The sequence below is a fragment of the Thunnus albacares genome, chromosome 19 (genome assembly GCF_914725855.1).
Source record: "Thunnus albacares chromosome 19, fThuAlb1.1, whole genome shotgun sequence".
Lineage (NCBI taxonomy): Eukaryota > Metazoa > Chordata > Actinopteri > Scombriformes > Scombridae > Thunnus > Thunnus albacares.
In genome coordinates, this window is record NC_058124.1 from 25,115,305 (window position 1) to 25,141,278 (window position 25,974).

General features: G+C 39.9%; 1 protein-coding gene across 2 annotated transcripts; it reads right to left on the reverse strand.

The window, feature by feature from the left end:
* Nucleotides 1–1,180: 1,180 nt before the first annotated feature.
* Nucleotides 1,181–25,270, reverse strand: LOC122969853 (voltage-dependent calcium channel gamma-4 subunit-like). 2 transcript variants are annotated; one of them, XM_044335855.1, is made up of 5 exons: nt 25,256–25,270; nt 15,102–15,312; nt 8,370–8,453; nt 5,678–5,818; nt 1,181–5,236 (listed from the first exon to the last, which is right to left on the reverse strand). In XM_044335855.1, the coding sequence occupies exons 1-5, from the start codon at nt 25,268–25,270 to the stop codon at nt 4,392–4,394; spliced, it is 1,296 nt and encodes a 431-aa protein (XP_044191790.1). In that variant the 3' UTR covers nt 1,181–4,391. The 2 variants fall into 2 exon arrangements, with proteins under 2 accessions (XP_044191790.1, XP_044191789.1); XM_044335854.1 differs by lacking the exon at nt 25,256–25,270 and adding an exon at nt 20,393–20,423 and having other exon boundaries at nt 15,102–15,353.
* Nucleotides 25,271–25,974: the final 704 nt, after the last annotated feature.

The following is a 25,974-nucleotide window of genomic DNA, read 5'->3' on the forward strand; positions in this document are numbered from 1 at the left end:
TCGCTTTTGACCATGTTCTCACAAATATATTTTTTTAAGTGTTTCTGTCATTTTGTGAAATGTAAAATGCAAATTTAGGATACATGTCGGTGTCCTTTTAGTGATTTTGTTACAATTCTCACATTTCCCAGAAGCGTGAGGCTGATGTATTTTGTTGTACTCACTGTTCACCATGTAAAAAAAACCACTGACAACACCAAAACAGACCACATTCAGCTCACTTTCCCAGCACTTAGAGTACTGACTATATGTCCCAGGCAGGCATGGAGCCTTTATAGCCCAAAGATACAGTTGTAGGAACTCTGAAACAATATAACATTAAGAATATCTATACATATCACCACGAAAATAAATAGATAAATATAAATTCTATCGCCTACACTTATACACTCAGAACATTAAAAAACACTGATTATTAGGCTACGTTGGTAATGTTTAGAGAAAAAAAATAATTAATAGCCTGCAAGGAAATGTAGAAAAAATGATGAGCAGTGACAATGGAGAAAAATAAAAAAAAATAAGGGAACAAACAACAAGATTACAAAAGCTGAAAAAGACAAAATTAAAGAGCATTTACTGTAAATAGAAGCAGAGGAGATTACAGAAAAAAATAGAGAAAAAAGGAAAAAATTAAAAAATATTAGTAAAAAAAAGAAGTAGAAAAGAAAAATGACACACAAACAACAGAAAAACAATTTACAGATGATGAAATTTAAAAACAAACAACCTGGATGGAGGAAATGAAATGACAAACACTCTTTCTGCAACTATCTGTGTGCCCTTGAGCAAGGTACATAACCTCCAAATATTCCAGGGAAGCCGCCTCAGTAACGAGCAGCAGATGATTGTGGTTATCCTGGACGGCTTCCAGTGTGTGAATGTGTGTGTGTGTGTGTGTGTGTGTGTGTGTGAAGGTGAAGCAGCAGGGCGTTGCTGAAGAAGAGCATGCACGCTCAGTCAACTCTCCCTGTACAAATCAAATCGATAACATGATGAAGATGATGATGAACTAGAGATGATCACCCTCTCACTTTTGTGCACATGCTTTCCACGTGACACCACTGACTTAAGAGTACATAAGCAAGAGAAATAAAATTGAAAAGTCCTTGAAAGGAATATAAAAAAAAAAAAATTACAAAAAGAAAAAAAAAAGATTTCAAAATGTATAAATACCCTGCAATAACCATTACGATCATAAAAACACCAGCAACATGATATTAATACTCAAGGAGTTACAATCTCATGTAAACTATGATAATCAATCACTCAGAATGAAAAGACAACCCAAAGATTACCATTTACAGACATTATGTGCTTTTGTTGAACTGAATGGATTGATAATATACGCAGTTAATACATTTATTATTCTAGTTTGTGAAATAGTAGATATAGTTATAGCTAAAAGAGAGATGGAGGGAAGGGGAACAGAAGGCTGTTGTGCTCTTTTCTCTTTCCCTCCTCCTCGTTGTCAACCAGGGTCGGGTTGAATTCATTTTTCAAACGCAGCTGATCCAGAAGTGCATTCGGAGTTCATGATATTAGTCCAATGATCGGATTTAGAGTATGTGAAGGATTTCAGTCCAAAATCTTAGGCAGTACGTCCGTTACGGAAATCTTTCCCACTTGAAATATCTTAAGACATTTTTCAAAAAACATGCAAAGAAAAAAAAAAAAATTCCTGTGCTCAAAATCTGATTGGTTTGTTACAAACTTCTTTAATAATCCACAATGTGCTTTACATTTGTGTTATTTTAGGACTAAGTGAGGAACTCAGTGCGATAAGATGGCTGATATCTCATATTGGATTCAAATTTTTTTAGCTTTTGTTCTCAGTTCTAACTAAATCTCTCCACCCCCTGAGTGTAAACTGAATTGACCCCCCACCCTGTGGTTGCAGCCCTTTACAGCAACACTCAGCAGAAGCTGCCATCGTAGCCTTCGGTATCAAATCATCATCATCATCATAAGCAGTCATACAAACCATGAAATCAGTTTTAAGAAATTAAACATCACATGGAGTGCAAAAATGCCCATTTTTACAAGAACTTTCATCAACTTTGAAGGTCCATTTGCAAGATTTTTACTTCAACTTTTCAGGTTGGCACCCCAAAGACAACATAAACTCCATCTGCTGATAATCACAAACAAGATTTCTTATGTCTTTTAAAGTCATAAATAAACTCTTATTATTTTATTTAGTCCTGTGACACAAAATGACGATAACTGAGTTGAAAGTGGGGTTATTATTTAAGAATTAGATGGCTGGCTGTTAAAATCTCTTTCCCCAGCAAGCTCAACTACTGACATTTTTGTTGTCCTTGTGAATAGAGATTGGTGCTACAAACATCTGGCTGCAGAGGTAATTTAGTTTATAAGCCAAAAATATATATATATAAAAAAGTGACTACTTGCAACATGATTTACAAACTCTTTACTTGGGATTTCTGTCATAGCTTCTGCCGTGTTTTTGGCCGCTGTTTGTTTTAAATCTTATCTGTCAGACAATGAATTAACAAAAACAAGCAGTCAGTGTGCACCTGGCTGTAATTCAGCGAGTATTTTGCACGTTTGAAAAAAAACAATTCTGAGACTTTATCATTCGATGAAGTTGCTTGTTCAGATGGACATTTGTTGCCATGCGTAGCTGACTGGCAGTGGTGTGATGGAGGCGTTTCAGGGTGAAGCTATGGCTGTTCCTTTCTTTAGGACTGTGGAGAATGCCCATCTGTCACTGTAATTACCTTTGACACACAATGAAAAATAAATCAGCTCACAGTGTGTCAGCCTCCTCTGGTGTGTGTGTGTGTGCGTCTGAGTGTGTGTGTGTGTGTGTGTGTGTGTGTGTCAGTAGGTTAGATATGGCTGAGGTCACTCTCTTGGGACCAGAGGTTAAGTAGCTACTGTTGACTTTGAATTGGCAGTCAACTTGTCACTGAGCAGCTTGTTACTTGGCAGAATGTACCCGTCTGTGACTCTCTGTTCCTTTTAAAAGCAGAAATATAACAGAGAAATGTGGCTTATACCATCTGGACACTTTTTTTATTTCATTATTTGTGATGGTTGTAAAGTGTTGTAAAGTTGAGAATCCCAGGAAGCACTGATCAGGTGATTGCAAGTCTAATATTTCAACGTGTAGATTGTACCTTCACAATGAAATACAACTATTGAAACGCTGTTGAAACAATGGTTATATGACCTAAATGTGTAAAATTCAGGCCAGTTGACGTCTTGTGACTTGCAAATCACTAAATCAAAGCTTTCTGGGTTTACTGGGTAAACTAACTGATAGCCTTTTTTCCATTGACACTTTTTTGGCTGCGCCGAGTCAAACCATGCTGTGTTGATTTGCATTTCCATTACCAGTTTAAACGCGCTGAGTTGTGCCCGAGACCATCTCTGAAGTTGCGTCAAAGTGCACCCGATCTACCTCCAAACGGGTTGTGGTGACGTCAGAAGGGCTTTGTCATCATCCAGGGACGAGACGGCTAAGTTCCAGTTTAGCCCTCCGCTAACTTTAGCCCTCTGCTAAAATATTCAATTGTATTCTAGACTTTCCAATGTTATCAGACTGAATGGATAAAATTTTCATAGTGAAATGAGTCATTTCATAGGGGTTGTGATGCTCAGAGAAATTTATCCACCATTTTACAGCAGCGCCCTTGACCACTAGTCACTACCTGGCACACTTCCTGGGGGCTTCGGTAAATAGCGCTAAAGAGGGTGCTGCTTTTAAACGTCATCAACTCAAGACAAGCGTGTCATCAGTTAAAGACACACCTTCAAGCAAGTCGCCCTGTTGTAACGGAGATGCAAATCCTTGTTGCGCTTGGTTGACGCGCCAAGTCAAACCGAGTCGAGCCAAACCATTACGTGTGTATATGGAAAACCCCCATAATGATCTCCCAAAGTGCCAAGGCACTTAACCCCCACTTCCTGCACTGGGAGACTTGTTTTACTGGGCAGCTCCCAGTTGTGAAACAGTGAACAATGTGAAGCAGAGTGATGCTGAAATCAGAAGTTTAAAAAAAAACAAAACCCCCTCCTGCTGAAACCTCCATTGCACCACTGCTGTACAACCAACTTACAAACAAGGTTTCAGAGTAAAAATCATGACCATTTTTAAGGCAGTTTTCATGGACTTGCACATAACGTTAGGTGTTGTATGACTGGTTATGATATTGGTAAGTATTTATGGCAGCTGGATACCCCAGACCTAAGGACAGTAACATTACCGTTGAAGTGTCATCCACACATCTTCAGCCCTCATCTTCCTGTCTTTCAACTCAGATATCTCACATCTATTTAAATTCAACTCAACCTCTCTATTTTAAAAATTTCATCACTCTCCCTCTCTTTCTCTGCCCTCTCTCCCTCCCCTCTGAGGTTAAGTTTTAAACTGGCGTAGTTTTCCTGTTAAGGGTATCTGAGTTGCTATCCCTGTCCCTTTTAGCTGTCAGTCGGTCCAGGGTTCCCACGTTGCCCCTGTCCCTCTCCATGGTGGCTGTAGATATTGGAGCCTGCTGGGCCGGTGTGGCGGCTGATGTGGAGGTATTCAGCGGTGCTGAATTCTGGGCTACAGCTGCCGCTGCTGCCAAGTTGGACTTGGAGTGAGACGGGAGCGTACCGCTGCTTATCACCGCTCCTCCTCCTCCTCCTCCTCCACCACTACCGCCAGAATCTTTTGGGAAGTAGTTGTGGAGCTGGTACAGCGTGGCGCGGTCCACCGTGCCATAGAGAGGCGGGGCGCCGCCTCCCAGGCTGCCCAGCTTGGAGTCTCTCGTCAGGGTGTACATGGAGATGTCGCCTCCTCCGCTTCCACCGCTGCTGGTGTGGTGCGGGTTGGGCAGAGTGGCCACAGAGAAGGGCGGGGCAGACGGCGGCAGGCTGAAGGTCTTGGAGGCGCCAATGGGCGAGGTCTCCTGTGAGCGTGGCGGGTCGGTGGAGCGTGAGCTGGAGCGAGAGCGCCGTCTGAAGCGGTAGCTGGGCAGCCGCAGCATGGCGTGTGTGGTGCTCTTGAAGAGGTCGGTGCGTGAGCGGCAGCGCAGCTCCTTGTTCTTCTCAATGTAGATGTTGACAGCGAGGACGCCTACCATCTCAGCCAGGATGAAGGACAGGCCACCGAAGTAGAAGGACCAGCCGTAAGAGTAATGCCACTTCTTATCCTCATCCTTCTTGGGGGAGATGTCGCTCAGCGCTGCAGAGATGTACACGATCACTCCGATGATGTTGCTAAGGCCTGAGGAAATATACAAGACTTCTAAGTGCTCTTCTGAGACAAATTAACCAGCAGATTCATTTTGCAGGCAGGGATAGTGGAAATATTTCCCCTTCAATTAAACAGAGTGGAGGCAGGCACGATAAAAAAGATTTGTATATTATGCATAAAAATATCATGTTATGTGCTTGACTAATAGATCCGAAACATCTAAATATGAAATAGCACAATTTAATTTCAGTTTTGAGTGGAATAAGACAGACTGGGAGGACAAAGGCATGAATTAAAGGTAACAACGCCAGCAGACACAATTTCCACCCAAGGCTAAAATAACAAAGCTTATAGCACATTTTGATAACATTTAATATAATTTTAACCCACATTTGGTCATAACAGCAAGCACACCCACAAGAAACCTTTTCTCTAAACCATGCCGAAACCATATCAAAGCTGTAGTCTTACCTGCAGCCACAAACAGAATCCCTCCACCAAGAATAATGTTCCTTTTGCTCTTGTAGAAGCTGCTGGAAGCAACACACACTCCACCCAGCAGGAGCAGTATTGCACTGAGGATGGGGAAGATACTGGAGGCTCGCACCACACCTGCAGATGACGACACCGAAAGAAATACATCATCCTACTGACTGAAATGTCAGTTTCCCAGCCTTTTCAGCTTTTTGTTGATCTAATTGCATCTGATAAATTGGCCAGATTCTGTACTTTTTTTTTTTTTTAGGCGCGACACCATCTGATGGTGCAAAGTTAACAGCCTCGTGAGACTCTTGGGAGAAGAAGTGTTACAAAGACTTGCTATAGCTGACACTACAACTTGGCACTGGAACAGCAGATACTGTGGTCTATCTATAAATACCAGTTTCCTCCATCATGTTTAAGTTATATAATTGTTGATAGCAGGAAAAAAAAAGATTTAAAAAATGCTTCTATGTAGTTACAAATATAACCCTTAGGTCACAGCACATTACAAAACAGCTATAACAGTCAGGGTCACCATTACTCTGCTCAACAAGTGGCAAACAATTTCCTTTAAAATGATTATTGGTTCAATTTCAATTGTCTACCAATCAAATTAACCCTCCTGTTGTCCTCGGGTCAATTTTGACCCGGGAGGACAACATTATGTCATTATGTGCAATTTTCAAAAACATTGAAATGGTTTTAAAACAAAGTATACCTGTATACCTGTATTTCAATTTTCTTGATGACACCTAATGACACCTGTTGTCCTTCCGGGTCAAAATTGACCCGAGGACAACAGGAGGGTTAAAGAAAAAAACTAAGTCAATGAGGGCTCAATGAATGATTTGATGAAAATAATGTGACCCTCACAGACACCAGATCTTAACCCAGATGAACACCTGCAGGAGATTTTGGGGTGACATGTGAAGCAGCGCTCTCCACCACCATCATCAAAATACCAAATGAAGGAATATCTTTTGGAAAAATTATGTCCATCCATCCATTAGACTTTAGAGACATGGAGAATCAATAACGTGGTGTGCTGAAGCTGTTCTGGAAGCTTACAATGGAAGAACATCTCAATGATAAGACAATTTATGTTGGTTCTTCCTTTAGTTTGTCACCCATATCTGTATGATGCTGCATGGAGCTTCATATTATCAACTTGAGCTTTTGGGTTCCAGAAAGGAAACACTAGAGGTCTCTTGTACATTATAACTGGAAAATCTACCCTACTCACAACAGTTAGAGGCATGGCAGCATATATTACAACTAGACTTTATGGAAACAAGAAGCATTTACATATCAGCAACAAAATGATTAGTTCGGAAATAACGTGTATTGACTCTCAAATGAGTTAACCAATGGATGGCAGTGAATTAACTGTCCAACACTGCACACCTCAAACCTAAAAACAGCATATAACTTATACAGTAGCAGAGACATAGAAAATTATAAAAAAAAGCTTCATCTCTGGAAGCTATTCAGCAAGTTTTGAAGGTGACTTGCCAGCTGTGTTAGCGTTTGTTTGCCTCTGAAGAGAAAAAAAGATAATGCTGTGATAAGCATTTATTCATAGAAGCTTCTGTCAGACATGTCAAATGATTGTCTGGATTTGTTTTTAACTGGAAAAGGAACCTACGTAGGTGGTGTTCGCCTCTTCAGCACAATTTATTGATTATCCGATAAGTAGCTGATAAGAAAGAATGTTGAGCTACAGTAACTTTAAGTATTGAGTTTGTAGTGATTTTCTAACCTTGAGAGGGCTCCTCTTACGTCAAATAATGATTATCTCCTCAGGAGGTTGAATTTTAAGCCCTGTTACTTAGCAGCAGAGCTGAAATGATTAGGTGATAAAGAGATTATCGGCTAATTTAATGATCGATTAATTATTTCTGTCATTTTTTTGCTGGTTCACTATTTTCTTGTCAACAAATGCATTTGCTTGAATTTTAAAAACCTGGAAGATGTACCCTAAGATTGTCTGTTACTGATAATGTTTGGCATTGGCGATTTTAAAAATGAATTGTGAGGACTGTGAAACCTTTGGAGAGGTGCAGTATAAGATGTCTTGTTCAGTTTATGTTGAACAGCAAAGCAGACATGAAAATTCAAGATAGCATCACTGCCTCCTTCACAGAAATAGATATCTTTATATAATATATATACGTAGATGGAACATATACTTTGTAAAAACCAAAAGGTTCAGGGCTGTATGAAAAGAATCTGCTCTCACAATGGAGGCAGGATGTGAAACCTGAATCCTGAGCTGAAAATAATCCATTAGTGAAGGCTGTTCTTTCAATCCATCTGTGAAAAAAAAGCTTTCTGTACACCCCCAGACTCCCAACCCCATGCACCTGGGCATTTACACACACAGTACAGACACACACACACACACACACACACAAACACACCTCCAGGAATGCTTCGCTTGAATCTGACATCCGTGCATTGATGTCCGCCCACCATCCCCTTCTGTCCTTTCTGTATCCGTGTGTGATGGAGACTGCGGAGTGTGTATGTGTGTTGTGTCCTGTTAAGATGTGTGTAGTGCATACTAAATCTGTATGTGTGTGTGCCAGTGTACTCTTATTTAATGTTTCTCTACATGTCTGTGAGCATTTGTTTTTCATTTATCAACGTGTGTGTATGTGTATGTGTGTGTGTCACTCACGCAACAGATACTCTGCAGCATCTTGGTCGTAGTCTGCGTCGTCTGGGAAATGATTGATCTGGGAACACACACCTCGCTTCAAACCTGAGAAAGACAGAGAGAAGGAGGAGGAGAGGGTGAGGAAGAGGATAGGTTGAGATCACAAGGAAATGAGGAAGATAGGGAAAACAGAAATGGCAGAAATGGAGAACAGATGAGAAGGAAGGACAGACAAGAAAAACATTGTTGATGAGGAAGCAAGGTGAGGGAGAGAAATGGACAGAGGTAGAGGTATACAATATGCGACGAAGGATTGGGAGGAAATTAATTAAGAGAAATATGAAGAGATAGAGGAACAGGAGGCGTAAACAAGGTAACAGATGGACAGAGAAGACAGATGAATTGATGATGATGAGACAAACAATGGAATACAAATAGAGGAGGACAAAAGCGAGGAGAGACAAAAGTCTCTGTCAGGAACTAACAAGATGAAACCAGTGATTATTGAATTCTTATTGACATAGTTATCATGAGACAATCAGGCTATTATTTAATACAGTTAGACATTAGAAATCTCTCATAAACCAATGAGTTATAATTCTTTAGATTTCAGTCCTGGTTGATTTAGCAACACCTCTGGTTATTGGTGGAAACGCAAAGTGTTTTTATTTTTATTTTTCATTAATGAGCATCACAAGACATAAACACACAGACACGCAGAACACAATATTCCTCTATTTTCCCTCCCCAGGTTACAAGATTAAGGCTGCACCACACTGCTACCATGCACGCATACAGCCACATGCACATACAAGTATTTATATAGTACAAATATACATACTGCACATATACATACACATACATTTGTAGGTTAAGTGTATTTGGTATTTTATTTTGTTCTTTGTTTATTTTATGCCTTCGCCTTGTAAATGCTGATTTTTAATATTTATTATTATTATTATTATTGTTATTAAATAACATGTGCACATACTGCGTATATATACACACACTATATGGCAAGGCATATGATCAACAGAGTAAAACTTTCATAGATTTCAATATTTTCTGCCTTCTTCCCATGTTTTCTGGCTGCCCTTTGTTCTGAATAAATGATATCCAACAATGAAAGTAATCATTTCTATGAGATGACGCACGCAGGCTCTTCCAGTGAATGACAAGCATTTTGTTTGCTACGATCAGACCTATAAGATACACTCTTTGCTGTAACATGATAAGTAAGCAGAGAGTCATGGTGTGTTTTAATAATCCAGATCCGAGAGTTCTGCTTGACATAACACATGCATACAGCAAACATGCCTTGAGCAGCTCAGAAATGCAACAGAAGAAGAAGAGAAACTCAATCTATTTACAGTGCAGCCAAACAAACTGTGGACTGACAGGATTCATGGTGTTGTTTCATAAAAAAACTACCAAAGAAGTCAGTCAACAATGTCATTCACTGTTGGGAGGGAAACAGAATGTGTACAGCCTTCACTTTTTGTTGACCCAACCATCCATCCAGGCGTCCTCTCTAGCCCTTGGATTATCTTTGGGGTCAATTTGACCCCATTCAATGTTTAACCTCTCTAAATAAATGAATGAGGTCATTTTTTTGCCTAATATTTAATGACTTTTCCTAATTTCATGGGGATAACTGGGTAAACATAAAATTAATGATATGTTTTCAATGTCCTGAACACATTTTAGATGCATTGATGTTCTTTGGGGTCAATTTGACTCCAGGCTGTTTTAACTGTTTAAAACATATAAGAAATATCAACATTTTACACACATTTGTTTTGGTTGTTTTGGATGATAAAGAGGTCACTATTAACATGTAATTTTATAATCTTCGAAAAACGTCTAACCTAACATAACCATATCTGTAGAAGTGTGAGAACCACCGATAGTTCACACGACATCAGGGAGTAGAAAACATAATTCCCATGAGAACTCTGATATTTTCCACGCTGTTGGGATGGGGAAATAGATAGTTGATATGACAGGGAAATTGATAGTTCACACAACATAGGGGAGGACCAAACATATAAAAGTTTGCACAGCAGCCTTCCAAACCATTTCTCTTAGTGCTTTATGAGCTGTCTCTTTATGCTCTCAATTGAAAATGACCTCCAAGCAAAGGTTTTCTGCCGATGAGGTTCTGTCACAGCCCTTTGATAGTGAAAATGCACAGATGAGAATGTGTCTGAGGCAGAGGATGATGTTGAGGAGGACCTTGATTAAGAGGCATCCTCCTCTGATGAGAATGAGACCCATGGTGTCCTGTTGTCTCTCAACCACCAGCAGACATGTTATCTCACAAAAATGAAAAGTTATTATGGTCCCTCTTCCCACTTGAACGACAGGGTAGACTTCATGCTTCTAATGTCATCAAAATGGTTCCAGGCCCGACCAGACATGCTGTCAACAACGTCCAAGACATAAAATCTGCATTTGAGCTGTTCATAACACCATCAATCGAAAAGGATATACTTAAATGACAAACTTAGAGGGAAGGCGTGGGTATGGGGACAGTTGGAAAGACTTGGATGTGACCCACTTGCAAGCCTACACTGGGTTGCTTGTTTTGGCAGGAGTATGTGAGTCAAAAGGCAACGGCAAGCCTTCGGAATGCTGAAACTGGAAGAGCAATATATTTTCAGCCACCATGTCTCTAAAGAAATTCCATGTTTTCTCCTGTGTCATACGCTTTGATGACAGAGAAACAAGACAGGGCCATAAAAAATGTGACAAACTCGCAGCAATATGGGATGTATGGGTACAGTGGGTTCAGAGATTACCCATTCTTTACAATCCAGGCCTTCATGCGACTGTGAATGAATGTCTGGTTTCTTTTCGGAGCTTCAGACAATACAGCAAACCAGCCAAATACGGTATCAAAATATGGTCAGCATGTGATAGACAGTCCAGTTATGCCTGGAATATGCAGGTGTACACTAGTAAATCACTTGAAAAAAATCAGGGCATGAGGGTGGTACTAGACATGGCTGAAGGACTGAATGGTCATAACATTACATGTGATACTTTTTGTTTTTTACATTATATGCCCTGGGTGAGGACCTGGTGAAAAGGAAGGTTACCGTGTTGGGGAGCAGGAAGGTAACATCTTCTATGTTTGCCTTAACTGACAGAGCCACTGTTGTCTCCTCTTGCCCCAAGAAAGGGAAAAATGTCTTGCTGATGAGCACCGTGCACAAAGATGCAGTCCTGAGTGTGAAGGGATGTTCATATATATCATATATAAATACTCCTTAAACCAAGCAGGCAGAGAGGAGCAGACAGCTGTCCTCCTTCTGGTCAAGCTGACCTATCCTAGCCATGAGAACTAATAAAGTAAACAATCTTATGGCACGGTTTAATTATGTTTTGTCTGGAGCCAAGGCTGACTGGTAAACAAATCCTTATCAGAAGTTTTAACTAAGCGTTTCTCAGGGCTCTCCTTCAGACTTTGAGGTAGCATTCACCTAGGTGTCCACTCTGTGTACTTAAGACTATATCCCAATGTCTCCTTGGTCAATCAAGTTGCCAATAAATCTTTTTGCTTCAAGACATCCAAATCTCCTGGTGTTTCTGAATTAGCAAGATCTATACAACACTGAGCACCAGAAGACAGAAAACAACAAATGGTCTTGGACTACAAAGAGACAAAGGGAGGGATTGATAACCTAGACAAGGTCACAGCCACATACAGCTGCCGACGCATTTCTATCTCATACATACATATTTGCATACTTACAGTAGCATAGAACAATCCCTGACACAATGCTCAAATTTACTTTTTACAGGTGTTTTCTGTCAATAAAGAACTGTTATGTGTTCCTTACTGATGTTCTGATGATGATGACGTTTCTGTTTGTTTTGAGATTGTGTTAGTTTTTCTTGGGGTCAAATTGACCCTGAACATAATACATGTTACTATCCTTGATAGGAGAAATTGTTTTCTTTCCAAACATAATAAATAACAAAAATCTGTACTTAGAAGTTATATAACACCATTAAAACACCAAAAAGGTCAATCAGTGAGATTTTGTGGTGATTTGTATATTTTTCCATAGTCGCATAATAGGTTTTCTGGTTGTATGGGGGTGAGGGTATTATGTTTTATTTAAAGGGCTATTTAGGTAGTCAACAAAGAAAAAGTACCTTACACATAAACCTGGGTAACAATTTTAATCATAATCACTTTCTGGTGGTTTAAATTGTTGGGGTCAAATTGACCCCAAGGACAAAAGATGTTAATTTGAAGATAACAGGAGGACTAGGAGTTTTTGAGGTGCTAACAACATCGTACTACTTCTACCTTTGCTCCTGAGGCAAGAGTCATTATAAGAGTAAATGTAAACATAGATTGTTTTAGACGTTTGAACAAACAACCAATGCTGTCGTGTTTCCTAATAGAAAGAGTCTGCTTTAATGCTCCATCTACTTCTCAGAGCCCTGCATGGCATTGCTTTGGGTGTTTTTTCTTTCTTTTTTTTCTTTACTGAATACAAGAGCAACAACAAGCAAACAAAATATGATTTGGCTTGTTACCTTTTCAACCATCTGCTATTACTAGACCCTCTGAAAGCTTTATCTCTGGAAGAACAGCAGCCTGCTTCTGTTTTGTGTTGTAAATCACAGCAGAAACAGTTTCTGTACACTTCAATTTGTTGTTGACAGACAATATTTGTTTACCTAGACAACTATTTGTGCATGCCATGGATGAAATTAACATCAAGAGGAAAAGACAGATCCCATGTCTCTCTTGCAATATTGAAGAGACAGGCCAAGCGTTTGGTAAACAGGAAAAGAAGAGCAACTAAGAAAACCTGGGGTCAGCAGTATCAGATCTTTTCAAGAGAGACAGCCAGGTCATTGACTGGGAGAGGGCAATATTGTCATATCTAATGGGAAGAGGAACTGGATTAAGGAGGCATAGAAATACAAAAATGGGGTTAGTAGACAGTAAACCTGGATGACAAGGCCAACCATCTATCTAACAACTTAAAAAATACTGGAAATACCAACTGGCCTGAGGCAACACAAACTACAACCAAACAAAAAAAAGACCTTTCCTGATGAAACAGCTTATAAAAACATTTGAAACATAAAAATTGATTCAGGATTAACCTTTTGAGGCTGCAAATCCAATAGATTTCTTGTTATTTCAGATCTGATTGCACACAGTGAAAAATGCAGAAAGGTTTGAGTTCTTGATGTTGTTTTCTTGTTTATAAGAATTATAGTAATGCCTCAAAATGAGTGTGGTAATTTACTGATGTTAAAATGCAACACGTCACACCTTTATCTAAAACACAAGAACCTTTATAATGAACAGCTTTGGCCTGCAGACCTTGCAGAGTGTTAATATATGTATGTGTGTGTTCTGTCCTTTTAAACCTGTCTGTCCGTCAGCTGCAGCAACGCAGGAAAACTACTTAATCAGTCACTGAATGAGTCACCACTTATAACGAAGCTCTGGGGCATTATGATGAGCTTTATGTTCAGTGCATAGTATGTGTGCATACTGTACGTGTGTGTGTATATTTAAATACATATGCTAGATATTGAAAATGAGTACAGCATGTACAACACTGGGCAAAGTTCAGATCTCTACATCTGGAAATATTATCTGAAATGCGCAACAATGCAACAAAAAGTGAACAGAGGGCGTCGCTTTGCTTTTATAGCATCTCATTATCATGTTTGCAGCATAACATGACTTTATAATAATGCATTATGGGTAGCTACAATTGCAGACATATGACAAGACAAATTGTCAACCATCATTCACTCAAAATAACCAAATACTGTAACCATGAATGTACAGCCGCCTTCTCCTTGCAGCTTTCATTGTTGCCTACCCCCAGGGATAAGGTCAAAACAGTGGAAGCAGCAGCATAACTGCTTGCTGTCTGAAAGAATCTCAAAGGGGATGTATCATACACATTTCCAGGTCTATATTTTTTATTCTGGGGCTCTACTGGAATATCTTTGCATGATTTACAGTTAAAAACTCCTTATTTATCTTATACTGGCCCGCCAGCTCAGCCTCTGTGTGAAACAGGTCGTTTTAACTCCTGTTCAAGCCAAAATCCAATCTGAAATATACGAGTGGACAACACACTTGACCCGTGGAACAACCTTAGTAACAAACACAATGGAATGGAAAGCCATTTGTGGACATGCACGAACAATCTGACATCATCACAAGGAGGAAATAGAGGTAACGTTGCAAACGAAGCATTCAGAGCAGGTTGAAGCCCAAGCTCTTGACTTACAGGGAGCATTTTTACATATGTTCACCTCAAGTTTTGGACCTTTGATATATTTAACATAGACATCTGACATCATAACAGTATAAAATAATAAAAAGCATATCAGGTCCCTTTAAGAATTTCAGTGTATCATTCTCATAAATTACCTCATATTGAGTACAAAAGCTTTAAGAGCAGATCAACAAAACACACAAACAAACCAAAGTGGGGCATTATATCTTACTGGTAGTGTGTGTGTGTGTGTGTGTGTGTGTGTGTGTGTGTTTGTGTTTGTGAGTAAGAGAACACCTATTTAAGTCTGTTCAGATTACACTGATGAGCACACTGACCTCAACAAGACCCTCCAGTGACCATCATATGAAGAAACAAACACATTCAACCCCCAACTCATCCAGACGTTTTCCCTACACACACACACACACACACACACACACAAGCACAAACATGCCTGCGCACATACAACCAGTTGTACCTTCCAGGCAGCAGATCCTCCAGAGGCCGGAGTGGGTGAGCGCCCCTGGGTCTTTCTTGTCCTTGTTGTTGGACTCCTCCTGGGACGAGTTGGCCGTGCTGTTGCAGATGAAGGCCCGGGCGTACAGCCAGTAATCCGTACCGATAGCCACCGTCATCAGGGCAAAAGCCGCGAATGCCCCCATGGTGGTCAGCAGCACCTGGATGCCACGCTCACACCACACCATTGCTGGGCGGGGAAGGAAACTAATATCTGAAAAGAGAACAGAAACCAAAATCATCTGCCTGCAGTAGATAGCTCTATGCAATGCACATGATAATACTTAAGTTTTTTACTTTATGGTTAGTAGATATTATGAAAGATCAGCCACAGCTTGAAGTTATGCTGAGAGAGGAGGTGTTGTATCGTATGAGGAAGTCGGGAGTGGCAGAGAAGTAGATAAGAGTGGTGCGGGATATGTATGAGGGTCAGTGTGATAGAGGTGAGGTGTGCGGTTGGAGTGACAGATGGGTTCAAGGTGGAGGTGGGATTACATCAAGGATTGGCTCTGAGCCCTTTCTTGTTTGCAATAGTGATGGACAGGTTGACGGACGAGATCAGACTGGAGTCTCCGTGGACTATGATGTTTGCAGATGATGACATTGTAATCTGTAGTGAGAGTAGGGAGTAGGTTGAGGACAGTCTGGGGAGGTGGAGGTATGCACTGGAGAGAAGGAGAATGAAAGTCAGTGGGAGCAAGCAAGGAATACATGTATGTGAATGGGAGGGAGGACGAGGAATGAAGACGACGCAAGGTGTAGAGGTGGCGAAGGTGGATGAGTTTAAATACTTGGGAGTGTCAGGAGTGATTTGCGACAGAAGGGTACCAGCAAGAGTGAAAGGGAAGGTTTACAAGAGGGTAGTGAGACCTGTTATGTTGTATGGTTTGCAAGCGGTGGCATCGACGAAAAGACAGGAGGCGGAGCTGGAGGTGAGATTTTCATTAGGAGTGATGAGGATGGACAGGATTAGGAATGAGTATATTAGAGGGAAAGCTCAGGTTGAACGGTTTGGAAAGAAATGAGAGAGGTGAGAGTGAGATGGTTCAGACATGTGTGGAGGAGAAAAGCTGGTTATACTGGGAGAAAGATACTGATGATGGAGCTGCCAGGCAAGAGGAAAAGAGGGAGGCCAAAGAGAAGGTTTATGGATATGTTGAGGGATGGTTGGCGCGATAAAGGAAGATACAGAGGACAGGGAGAGAAGGAAACGGATGATCTGCTGTGGTGACCCCTAACAGGAGCAGCTGAAAGACGAAGAAGATATAGTGAAAGCATTATCTTTATTGTCACCATAAGAAGTCAATCACAAATCTAAACATCAGCTGTGTGGCTATGAACAGTTTCACTTGCTGTTTAATCTCTTTGGAAGATTTAGATGTTATTTATCCATCAGCATTGATGGCTGCAACACACTCCTATGTTGTTGCCTCTAGGATAACATCAGTCACCTATGATTCCTTAAATACTGTTTAATAGTAAATACTATTACCCACCCGTGTCACTATTGCCAGAACGTTTCTCCTTGTACACAATTCCCTGGTTTAGACTACTCCTCTCATCATGCTTTGGCTGATGTTAATAGAAAGTAAAATGTTGCCAGTGAGCCATATAGCTGAGCCCTGTTTATTACCCTAAAGATGAATAAAATTATATTACATAAATATTACATCTGCAATCTGCGACATTGAAAGTCACGCTGTTCCTGTTTGCAATGCAACCATGAATGTATAGACAACAATCCAGCAAATTACATTTGACATTTAAGGAGCAGTCTGAATTGGATGATTATCAAGCAAGAGCTCAAGTTATAAGGAACACCTTCATTCTAATTGGATGAATTATTCCTTTATTTTTGATTGATATTGACATCTATTGGAAAAGGAAGTTGTGCTGATTTGAGCATTCTGGTTTGACTGATAAGAAAGTTTGAAAGGTTAAGGCTACAAACAGATGAAGAGTTTAACATATTTATACCTAAACAATAACAAGCAATCACAGTATCATACTTAGAGGTAAACTTATTTTCTCAACTCACTTTCTGCACTCAGTCTGAAGGATTTTTATAAATTATCTTCCAGTCATAAGCCAGTAAAGCCAAGCAAAGATTACTGTTATCCTATGCTGTCCATTACTGGTGAGTCACTGTGTTAGCCTACAAGTTGCTGCTTGGTTTTCAGACGTTTACTAACACAACCAAATCATCCCTTCATTTCAATATTTAGGTAAATGTCAAACTAAATACATTTTTTTTGTTCAATTCGTTTATTTCCATTCAAAAATGCCATAGATAGGTTGAGCACCCATGAAATGTAAAATGAGGAGGCTAAAAAAAAAAAGACATGTAACCACCGAGTATTCCACCCTGCTCGCAATTTATGCATTGAACTGTCAAATATTTATGCATTAATAGAAGATATGTCCCCCACGGGCCACTGTAGGTGAGTGGTGGGAGCTGCTCGTGGGTCTTTCCGTTGCATTCTGGGTGACCACACTACAGCGGGTTTTTTTAATCAAAAAACAACGTACACAGCCTCAAGCGGAAGGAAATGTTGGCAGCCAGCAGAAGAACAAAATGCCAACCCCGTTGCATCAACAAAAAATATAAAAACAACCAATATTGTTACAGAACTGAATAGTGGAGGGAGGAAGATGGACTGCTGGGGGACTTAAAATGGAGGATTGCTTTTCTTCTGTCAAATACATTTTGAAAATGCATTATTTCATATTTCAGTGAATTTACTTGAGCTAAACTGCTGAACTTTGTGTCAAAATATGCATTAGGATACCACCTTTATGATTTCTAGAAAGACTTACAGTGAGAGGCATTAATATGAACAGAATTTACAAGTAAAGGAAAGGAAAAATCTTTTGAATTGATTGGATAGTTGGATCAATAAAGGATATCTGGGGGGAAAAAAACAGCAAAGCACAAGCGGAGAAGACACCAAAGGGCAAATGCAGAGGAGCAAGAAAGAGGGACAGAGGTTTATGTAGACATTAATCAAAACAGGAGGGTAGAAGAGATAAAAGAAGAGTGGATGATAAGACGAGAAGAGACGAATGGAGAGGAGAGGAAAGGATAGAGGGGACAAGAGATGTAAATGGGAACCGAGAGGTTAACAGCAAGAAAGACGACAAGAGGAAAACTGAGATACAACACATCTGTTGTGCTTCAGGAAACATAAATGAAACATCCAGGGAGCGTGGAAGGGGAGAGTGGGATCTGCATAGGTTCCCATTTAACCATTTAGTTCCTCAATACGATTCCCACCATTTGAATAAAACCGTCGTCTACCGCTCCGAGTGCTGATGTGAAAAAACCCTCGACCACGATTTCTTTTCACAGGATTACAAATGGGAGGTTAATACAAACGATCGATCACCCGGAGAATATCAATCCCACTGTGGGCTTTTAAACTATTTGTCTAATTTGATGGGCCTGTGGCGTGTTCCCATGGCAACGCAAATCCCAAAATAACAGAGAGCACTGGTACTCTGACCCTGAAACTGACCTGCCTGCTGGAATATGCATAAGGTAAAATCCCGCAAAGACTGCAGAAACACACCGCGGCAAAGCATAAAGTACATATTCAGTCAAAAGTTGCACATCAGGAAGTATTTTTTACTTTGTTTAGTGCATTTTTGAATTGTGTTTTAATCTTAGTAGCAAAGTATTAATTTGTCACCATGATGGAAATTTTCCATTTCAACTGAAATCCTCAGTTGCATAATATGTATTCCTCCTTGATTTTAATTACAGAAACCATAATCACATCTTAAAAGTATCTGTTAATGGAACTGATATCACAGGTACATATCTATATTTTAAAAGAGTAATTATAGGAAGCAGTGTAGATATGTCAGAGCAGTCAACAGCATCGAAATCTGCTGAAGTAATCTGAACAAAACACTGAACCCATATCTGTTTATTGTAGATTAACAACACAAAACAATCATCAGTATTTATACAAAGTGCCATTATACTGTATGTAATGTTCAATCAGGACTTCTCAGTCAAGAAGACAGTCTTGGAATTTGAATTTGTTTGAGTGATTAAAAGAAAATGTGTCACATTTTCCTGTTTTGGGCTGTTAAATGAAATTGAAGTTAAGTGGAAACCTGCCATGTGAGCAGCACATCAACAAAATGGCATCAACAAGCTTCCTCCATGTTCACACTGACATGTTTGTGCAGCAAACAACAAAAATCTTCTGATGGAGAAAAACACAGCCTCTAAATACACAACAAAAGCTTCACAATCAATACTGATACATCTGTCTTCATGAATCATAGAATTTACAGTTAGTTATTAGCTTTTTTAAGTTAAGTACAAGCTTTTATCTTCACCATTGATTTGCTGAAAGTATATTAAGCTTTGTGTTTTGAAGACGGCCATAGATGTGACGAATTATTTCCACTCGGGATAAAACACACATCTTAAAATGGTTAGAAAGCCTGATCAGTGTATTAAAAGTCAGCTTTATGTTTGTTCTATATTTAAAGTACTATAAGCATACATGTAGTCAAACAAATGGACACTATATGAAGAACTCAGCGATGACTTCATTCAATTTCTACTATTATGTGCAGACAACTAAAAACACAACTGAGTCATATCCAGCGTAGACAACAAGAGGTGACACAATGCTACATTTCTTAGCTTTACTTGATCCTGATTGGCTAGTCTTATCAAAGAAGTAGCGAGATCCAACCAACCGAGGCTGCTTTAGCATTTAAAAAACACACAGTATATTTAAAGACAACTTAAAGAAAACTCAATGACGTTTCAAGTGACAGTCAGATAATCTTTTTTTTTTTTTTTTTTCTCAGCGTGCTTCCTGAATATCCTCAACTGCTTATATGTCAGCGCTCCTTTTAGCTGTGTCTGATCTAAATAAGAACAAACATTTAGCTTGGTTACACAAATGCCACTGCAGATTAATCAAAGCCACTTGTCTTCTGAATGTAGACATCTGTACACATCTGCACTGTGGTGTATGTGTGTGTGTGTGTTTGTGTTGTGTATGGGTGGTTTCCTGCATGAATGTGTTTGTGTGTTGTATATCTATGTGGTTGAGTGTTTATGCATGCTTAAGTGTCAATGTACATGGATGTACGTATGTGTCACATATGCATACAGAAATCCAGATGTGCATCCTGTTGTTTATTTACTTGTGTATGTAAGACACATGCACATCTGCATCTGTGTGTGTGTGTGTGTGTGTGTGTGTGTGTGTGTGTGTGTGTTACCTGAGGGCATGTTTCTGCCTTTCGCCTCCATCTCCTCTCCCCCCCGCTGCTGCTGTTCTTCTTCTTCTTCGTCGGTGAAGAGCGCTCCGTAGCCCCGGTCCGAGCCGCCTCCATCCACCGTTTATCCTTCCCTTTCTCGCCCCTTCCCCTTCCCTCGCTCCTCTGCCTCTCCCTCTCTTCTTCTTCTTCTTCTTCTTCTTCTTCTTCTTTCTCCTCTCTTTACCTTGAGCACTTCTTCTCTCCTGTTCAGCGTGCTGCGGGGGGATACTTCACTTGGCGTCCTCTCCTCTCATTGAATTGTCATGGCAGTCATCTTAGCTACTGAGAAAAAAGGAAGAAAAAGAGGTGTGGGGAGGGTAAAAAGCAGATGAGAGAATGAGAGAGTGAGAGGAAAGACAGAAAGAGAGAGAGAGAGAGAGAAGCAAAGGACAAGGAGAAGATGAGGGAGAGAAAGAAAAGAGTGAGAGAAGAGGAGATGAGAAGAAGAGATAGAGGTGGGGAGGGTGGGGGGGGGGGGAGAAAGGATGGATTCGATTAACGAACGTGACATGAGTCTTGAAACCAGGGGATGCTCCTGTACAGAAGCATCTCCCATAAAAACATGTTTTCTGTATGATGATGATGATGATATGTCATTGAAAAAACAAACAAACAAACAAACAAACAAACAAACATCCAAAACCTGACGCCGATGGCAGAAAACGAGCCCCCCTGTCAAACAAGAGAAGCTGGTTTTCCTCCACAGAGAGAGAGAGAGGGAGAGAGAGAGAGAGAGAGAGATAAAGCAATAGAAAAGAACAGGCGATGCAAGAGAGCGTGCTCTATTCCATTGCCATGGCAACAGTGAATTCCAAGTCTATGGTGGAGCTGGCGAGTGTGTGTGTGTGTGTGTGTGTGTGTGTATGTGTTTCTGTGTGCGTGCATGTGTGTGTGTGTTGGGGGAGTAGAGGGATGGATGTAACAGCTGAGAGGATTTTGCTGAGATTAAAAAAAAAAAAAAAAAAGTGGGTGTATTCCACTGGTGTGCAGAGGAGCCTGGATGTCATACATGACGGATTCACACACACACACACACATACACATTTGTATACAGGTTATACACAATTGCATATATACACATGAGGAATGAACATTCACAAGACAGAGAGAGAGAGAGAGAGAGAGAGAGAGAGAGAGGTGGAGAAATGACAGACTTGTGAGTCATTTGCACTGTGGTCACAGTGTCTCGGCATGTTTCATCCATCCAACTTTCTTCCTGTTGGTGTGATGGCTTAATCATAAGCATTTAGCGCTGTTTCATGCTTTGAAATGCACAATGCAGATTTCTCAAAGCTGAAAGATCATTCCTACGCCCCGCGCTCGTAGGGATTTAATGCCTTGCTTGAGGGCATTTCAGTAAACCGGCAGCTTTCCTGCTTGAACTCACGTCCTACATTTTCAACAAGCAGAGTCTTCCTGAAGAGAAAATCCCCGTCAGCACCGACACAGGGTCAGGTTTTGCTAGTTTTATTTATTTCTTTATTTTTGCAAGCTGTTGCCAAAAACTTCAGGGGCACCTAAAATCCACATGAGAGGAATCAGCAGCAGCAGCACAGCAGGATATCCCGAGTTTTTTAATGCCAACAGCAGATCTAGAGGTGCCTGTGACCGCGAATGCCCATTTAGAAACTCCCACGCAGAAACAGCAGCATTAGTCATGCCTAAATATGTGATGTGTTTATGTTTAAAGGACAGGTTCACAATTTTTCCAAGTTTGTCCTAAAACAACAGTCGGGTGCCCATCTGAACAGTAAAACAGTCCTCCTGTTCCTACTGACCATTAGAAGATCCCCCTGAAAATACGTTTTCAGTGTAAGTGATAGGGGACAAAACTCGAAGTCCTCAAGAAAAAAATGTGTTTAAAAGTAAAAAGTAAATAAATTTGAAGATAATATGAGACTTCAATCACCCAAAATAGTCAAATCACTTCATTATCTTTCCAAGTTATTGTTTTTTTTTAGTACCAAAGTCCCCCTTTTTGTTACAATTCTTCCATTGTAGCTGAAATGCTGTCTGTCAAGACACAAAGAGGGAATTTTTTTACTAAAAAGACTGTAACTGTGGAAGACACTCACTTGATTTGACTAACTCATGCATCTCTTAATGGCCAGTATGAACAGGAGGAGTGACAGACTAGAAGTGAATGTGTAGAATATCTGACTAGAAAAAATGTGTCACTGTTCATTTGGGCACCTGACTATTGTTATAAGACTTGAAAAATTGTGAACCTATCCTTTAACTTACAGAGAGCTCTAGCTGCAGTGTGAATTATGAATGTTGGCTGGTAAAATCAGGACCAGCATAACAATTTTATACAAGCCCACAAATCTTCATAAAGAGGAAGTTTGGCTGGACAAAAAGCATTGAAGAATAGTGTGACTATGACACCGGAGGCTGCTGTTTCCATCCCATTACCTACAGACAGTCAGTGTTGGTTTCCTTCAGCCATGACCAAAATCTTTCCCTTTTTAAAAACCCAAACCACGATCTCTCTCTAACCTCAGTTAAGTAGTTTTTGTGCCACAAGTCTATCCAAACACTAACTCTGTGTCAGATCAGAAAATGCTACCGTGGGTTGCTTTGGAAGGTAATTTGTAATGAAGTATATTGTTGTTTGAAAGACTTGTAGCCCATTTGGCAACAACAACCGGCGAAGACCTGGAACAAGATCAAACACTTGGAAAACCTTTCCCAACATGACCTGCATAAAACAAAAAGATCCGAACTAAAAGGGACTGACCCTACCTAGATCTGATTTGATTGCATACTCAGTATTTCAGACCGATCCCAACATGTGAGCCAGATTGGATCCTCGTTACTAGGAATCTATTGGTGCTATGAAGTTTGTACTGTTGGTGAAGATTAACAGCAAGAGAAGTGAAACATCTGGATAAATTATCTGCCTGTGCAGCTGTCTCTCCTTTGATGAAATATTAATACTCAAGTCTCTGTGAGCAAGATTTGACTAGATTTGAATCGCAGCACCTAAAAATGCTTCAGGTGCACCTGAATGAATTTGTCATAATCAAAGATGAAACAAATATAATCTGACTTTGAAATATACTTGTTTAAAAGACAAAAAAATCACCTATGATGAACTTAATACCAGCCAATTAGTCTGTGGCAGATGTGTCACTTGTCTTGTCATTCTGAAATAAAACCCAAACCAGCTTATTAGTAAAAATCATAAATTGGATGTTGCAATGTAGACTATATCCTGAATTTGGGTTTCCTGCTCAGGGACAAACTTGGATGGAGCAAATGTGGAAGCAAACATGCTGCGTAATAGACCTTTCTCTATGTCTCAACACCTTCAGACAGCATATTGAGCAGCAAGGTTTGCTGGAGAAAAATCTAGTGATTGTTACATGTTACACGCTTTTGTCATAACCAGATTTATGTTTTGAAATCCAACTCATATTCATCGGTAAATCATGACAAAAGAGTTTCCCTGCACGCCCTGATCAACAATTCCTCCCACATTTACACAGGATTAAAGTAGATGATCTGCAGATAGACCATTGCTAAGCTTGTCAAATCGATGCTGAAAGCTGACAGGCTGATGGCAGCTTTTATTTTTGGAAAATATTAAAATCACATCAGGGAGCATTGGGACTTTGTATAAGAATGGATTCTGCCAAATCTCAAGTGAGGCAGATTCACGGTTATTACCTTTTGAATGTATATAATGTAAATCCTCTCAAAGAGTTGAGTCAATATGCGCATCTAGAACTGATTGCAATTGCATAGTGCATTGCAGAGTCATAGTAGTTTATGTCAAATAGGCCATGCCTAAAGGTTTACGGTAGTTAATCACAGGAAAACTTTATTGCATAATTGATCAATCACACACAAATTAAAATAAGCTACTAAGACTATATGATCTTGTGGAAAATTAGATTTTGTCATTCAAAAGAGAATTTCAGAGTTTTGTCAATCACTTAAATACAGTAAATTTTATTGGGAGTCCCATCTAGTGGCCATTAGAGAAACTGCAGCTGAAAACAGCTCTATTGCATTCCCTTGAAAGCCCTGGAGGACACTTGGGAGGGCCTGGACCACTGCTATATAATCCACAAGAGAAAGTAAAGTACAAAACTCTTATTTAAACAGTAATTAACAAAAACAACAAAGCAGACTTTTTTTTTTTTTTTTTTTTTGCTCAAATCCCCTTAAATTAACATGCTATTCAGACTGAATCCAGTGTGGATTATGAGGACGGCTCCTGCAGCACAACATGGAACAAACACATGTTGGAAGGGCTTGCTGGTGGCAGCAAAGATGATCATGATGCAGAGGAGGAAAGTTCAAGGACAAAACAGCCATGCTCTGCATCATGAATGCAGCGACGGTATGAATCCTGCTGTGAATACCGAGCAGCAGCATGAACATGGACGCACTGTAGAGAGCTTGTTGGAGCATTTGTGATGATGACAGTGACACATCGGCCAACCATCATCACAAACAAATGTCTCAGATATCAGAGGCCTGTTGGGATGATTGTGTGTGTGTGCAGGTATCCCTTTACATGTTAAAATTACACTAGAGTGCAGTAAATGCTGTACAAAATATGGATACCATTTCACAAGACCCACACTAGGAAATACTAGTGTTTTCTCTCTCTTCCTCTGAGTGTGTGTGTGAAACATTTTTAATACTAAACTACACTTTACAGACAATCTATATAAAAGGATTATAGGGCTATAAAATTTTATAGACACATAGAAGGATAGTGACACACTATATGGTCCTGTGGGAGTGTTATGGGAATATTATAAAGATATTTGTTTGCCTTATGTATCCTTTAAAACTATATAATACAACAGAAAAAATACCCATGTTCATATTTTTGAAGAATTATATAATATTAACCCATATATTTACAGAAGTAAAGGGAAAGATATGTTAAAAAAGAAAGAGAGAGGTGAAACTTTGCTTATGTGCTTTTAATCAAAGATATTGATATTGTGCACAAACTCCAGCTGAAGCAAAGTGAAACTCGATATGAAACAGGATCAGTTTGCTTCCTCCAGTAATATCCAATACTCAGAGACAGAGAAATCTAAATCCAGACTGTTTCTGGAGCCCACACTCTATACATCCCGCCTGCACAGAGGATCCTACACAAACTATAAGACATACTATACCTGTCCTTTGTCAGAGAACAAAGGATGAGAACATCATGCCCAACAACAAGTTTATGGTGTGATGTTCTCATTTGACACAATAAATGTTGATTTAAACGTCCTCCAGTTAAAACCACTTGAACTCATAGATGGTCTTGTATACGATATAGTGACCACTCTGTTCTATGTGATGATTTTCTTTTGAATTTCTTACATATTTACTCCTTTTTCGTGAGCTCTGGCTTACCTTGTAAAACGTCTTCAAACTGGTCTTCTGAACTCTGCCTTGTTATATGAACCTTTGTGCGATGAAAACAGTTTTAAATAGTTTTTTTTTTTAAAGAGCACAAATGCAATTGCAAAGCGGTCCGCCCTCGTTTCCAGATGCTTTTATCAAAAGTACAGTGTGTACGTATG

Excerpts from the sequence above, each read along its gene's own strand:
- LOC122969853 (XM_044335854.1), bottom strand. The coding sequence starts at position 20,423 with ATGGAGGCGAAAGGCAGAAACATGCCCTCAG. Across the intron at positions 5,819-8,369 it reads TGCTGCAGAGTATCTGTTGC|GTGTGGTGCGAGCCTCCAGT; the intron begins GTGAGTGACACA and ends CGTCATCTGCAG. Across the intron at positions 5,237-5,677 it reads GATTCTGTTTGTGGCTGCAG|GCCTTAGCAACATCATCGGA; the intron begins GTAAGACTACAG and ends ATATTTCCTCAG.